This window comes from Hordeum vulgare, chromosome 3H (genome assembly GCF_904849725.1).
Source record: "Hordeum vulgare subsp. vulgare chromosome 3H, MorexV3_pseudomolecules_assembly, whole genome shotgun sequence".
In the NCBI taxonomy this organism is placed as follows: Eukaryota; Viridiplantae; Streptophyta; class Magnoliopsida; order Poales; family Poaceae; genus Hordeum; species Hordeum vulgare.
In genome coordinates, this window is record NC_058520.1 from 334,027,162 (window position 1) to 334,028,592 (window position 1,431).

Consider the following 1,431-nt stretch of genomic DNA (forward strand, 5'->3'; position numbering starts at 1 on the left):
AGATCTGGCCCGAGTCTTCATGAGGACCTTCGAGGGGACGTGCAAACGCCCTGCTGGTCTCGTGGAGCTCCAGCACTATGTCCAGAAGCAGAATGAGCCCCTGCGTGATTTCATCCAGCGTTGGACAACCCTCTACCACACGGTGGAGAACGTCACAGAGCACCAAGCAGTCTGCGCCTTCAAGGCAGGCGTGCGGTACAGAGATCTGTACCTGAAGTTCGGTCAAACAGGCGACATCTCCATGAGCAAGATGATGGAGATAGCGGCACACTATGCAAATGGCGAAGAAGAGGACCGCATTCGTAGTGGCAAGCACAAAGCAGTCGTCGACGGAGATGGGAACGGCACTCGGAAGCAGAAGCAGAAAGCTCCGTCCACTCCGCAGGCAGAGGCCGCAGCCGTTACCAATGCCAAGTTCAAGGGCAAGGGGAAGGCTCAGTTCACCCCCAAGAAGAAGCAGTTCGGAAACCACATCCTGGACCAGCCATGTCCAATCCACACGAAGATGGATGAAGAGGGCAACGCCATATTTTTGAAGCATACCACTCAGCAATGTCGCCTCCTGATCCAGGGGTTCGGTGAAGGGCAGCCGAGTTAAAAGGACAATGAACAGGATGAGGAGTACAAGGAGGATCCGTTCCCCCAAGTCCATGCAACACTGATGATTTTTGCTGACGTTGAAAGCAAGAGTCGACTGAAGCTGGTGAACAGGGAGGTGAACATGGCCACCCTGACCAACCCCACGTTCCTCAAATGGTCTCAGACTGCGATCACCTTTGACCAGTCGGATCATCCAGCACACGTACCCACCCCAGGGAGGCAGGCCCTGGTCGTCGACCCGGTGGTGGAAGGAGTCCGACTGCGCAAAGTCCTCATGGACGGCGGCAGCGGCCTAAACATCATGTACGCTGACACTCTCAAGGGGATGGGCATTCCGATGTCCAAACTTAGCGAGAGCAGCATGCAGTTCCATGGGGTCGTCCCTGGACGAAAGGCCAAGTCACTCGGCCAGATCGCGTTGGACGTCGTCTTCGGCTCTGACAAGAACTTCCGCAAGGAAAAACTGACGTTCGAGGTGGTGGACTTCCAGAGTGCGTACCACGCGATTCTGGGTCGCCCGGCGTATGCCCGTTTCATGGCCCGTCCATGTTACGTGTACCTGAAGTTGAAGATGCCAGGCCCCAAGGGTGTGATCACTATCACAGGCCTGCCCTATAGGTCCTACCCAAAGACTACCCTTCATAAGGGACAAGGCCCTTAGTCGGTTCCGACTGAATTAAGGACTTCCCTTCATCCAGTCGGTGACGATTCCTCCATCATCCAGTCGGTGACGATTCCTCCATCATCCAGTCAGAAATGAGCATTCGGAGCCTATCAAACGTACCGACTGGATTCCACTCTGTACATCCTAACCCCCCTGGAGGGCAACGG

General features: G+C 55.5%; 1 protein-coding gene across 1 annotated transcript; it reads left to right on the forward strand.

Moving 5' to 3' along the window:
• Positions 1 to 874: 874 nt before the first annotated feature.
• On the forward strand, positions 875 to 1,198 carry LOC123443837 (the record flags this gene model as incomplete). The annotated part of the gene is made up of 1 exon (XM_045120364.1): positions 875 to 1,198. A coding segment is annotated over exon 1 (324 nt), but the record flags the coding sequence as incomplete, so codon positions are not given.
• Between the last annotated feature and the right edge of the window lie 233 nt (positions 1,199 to 1,431).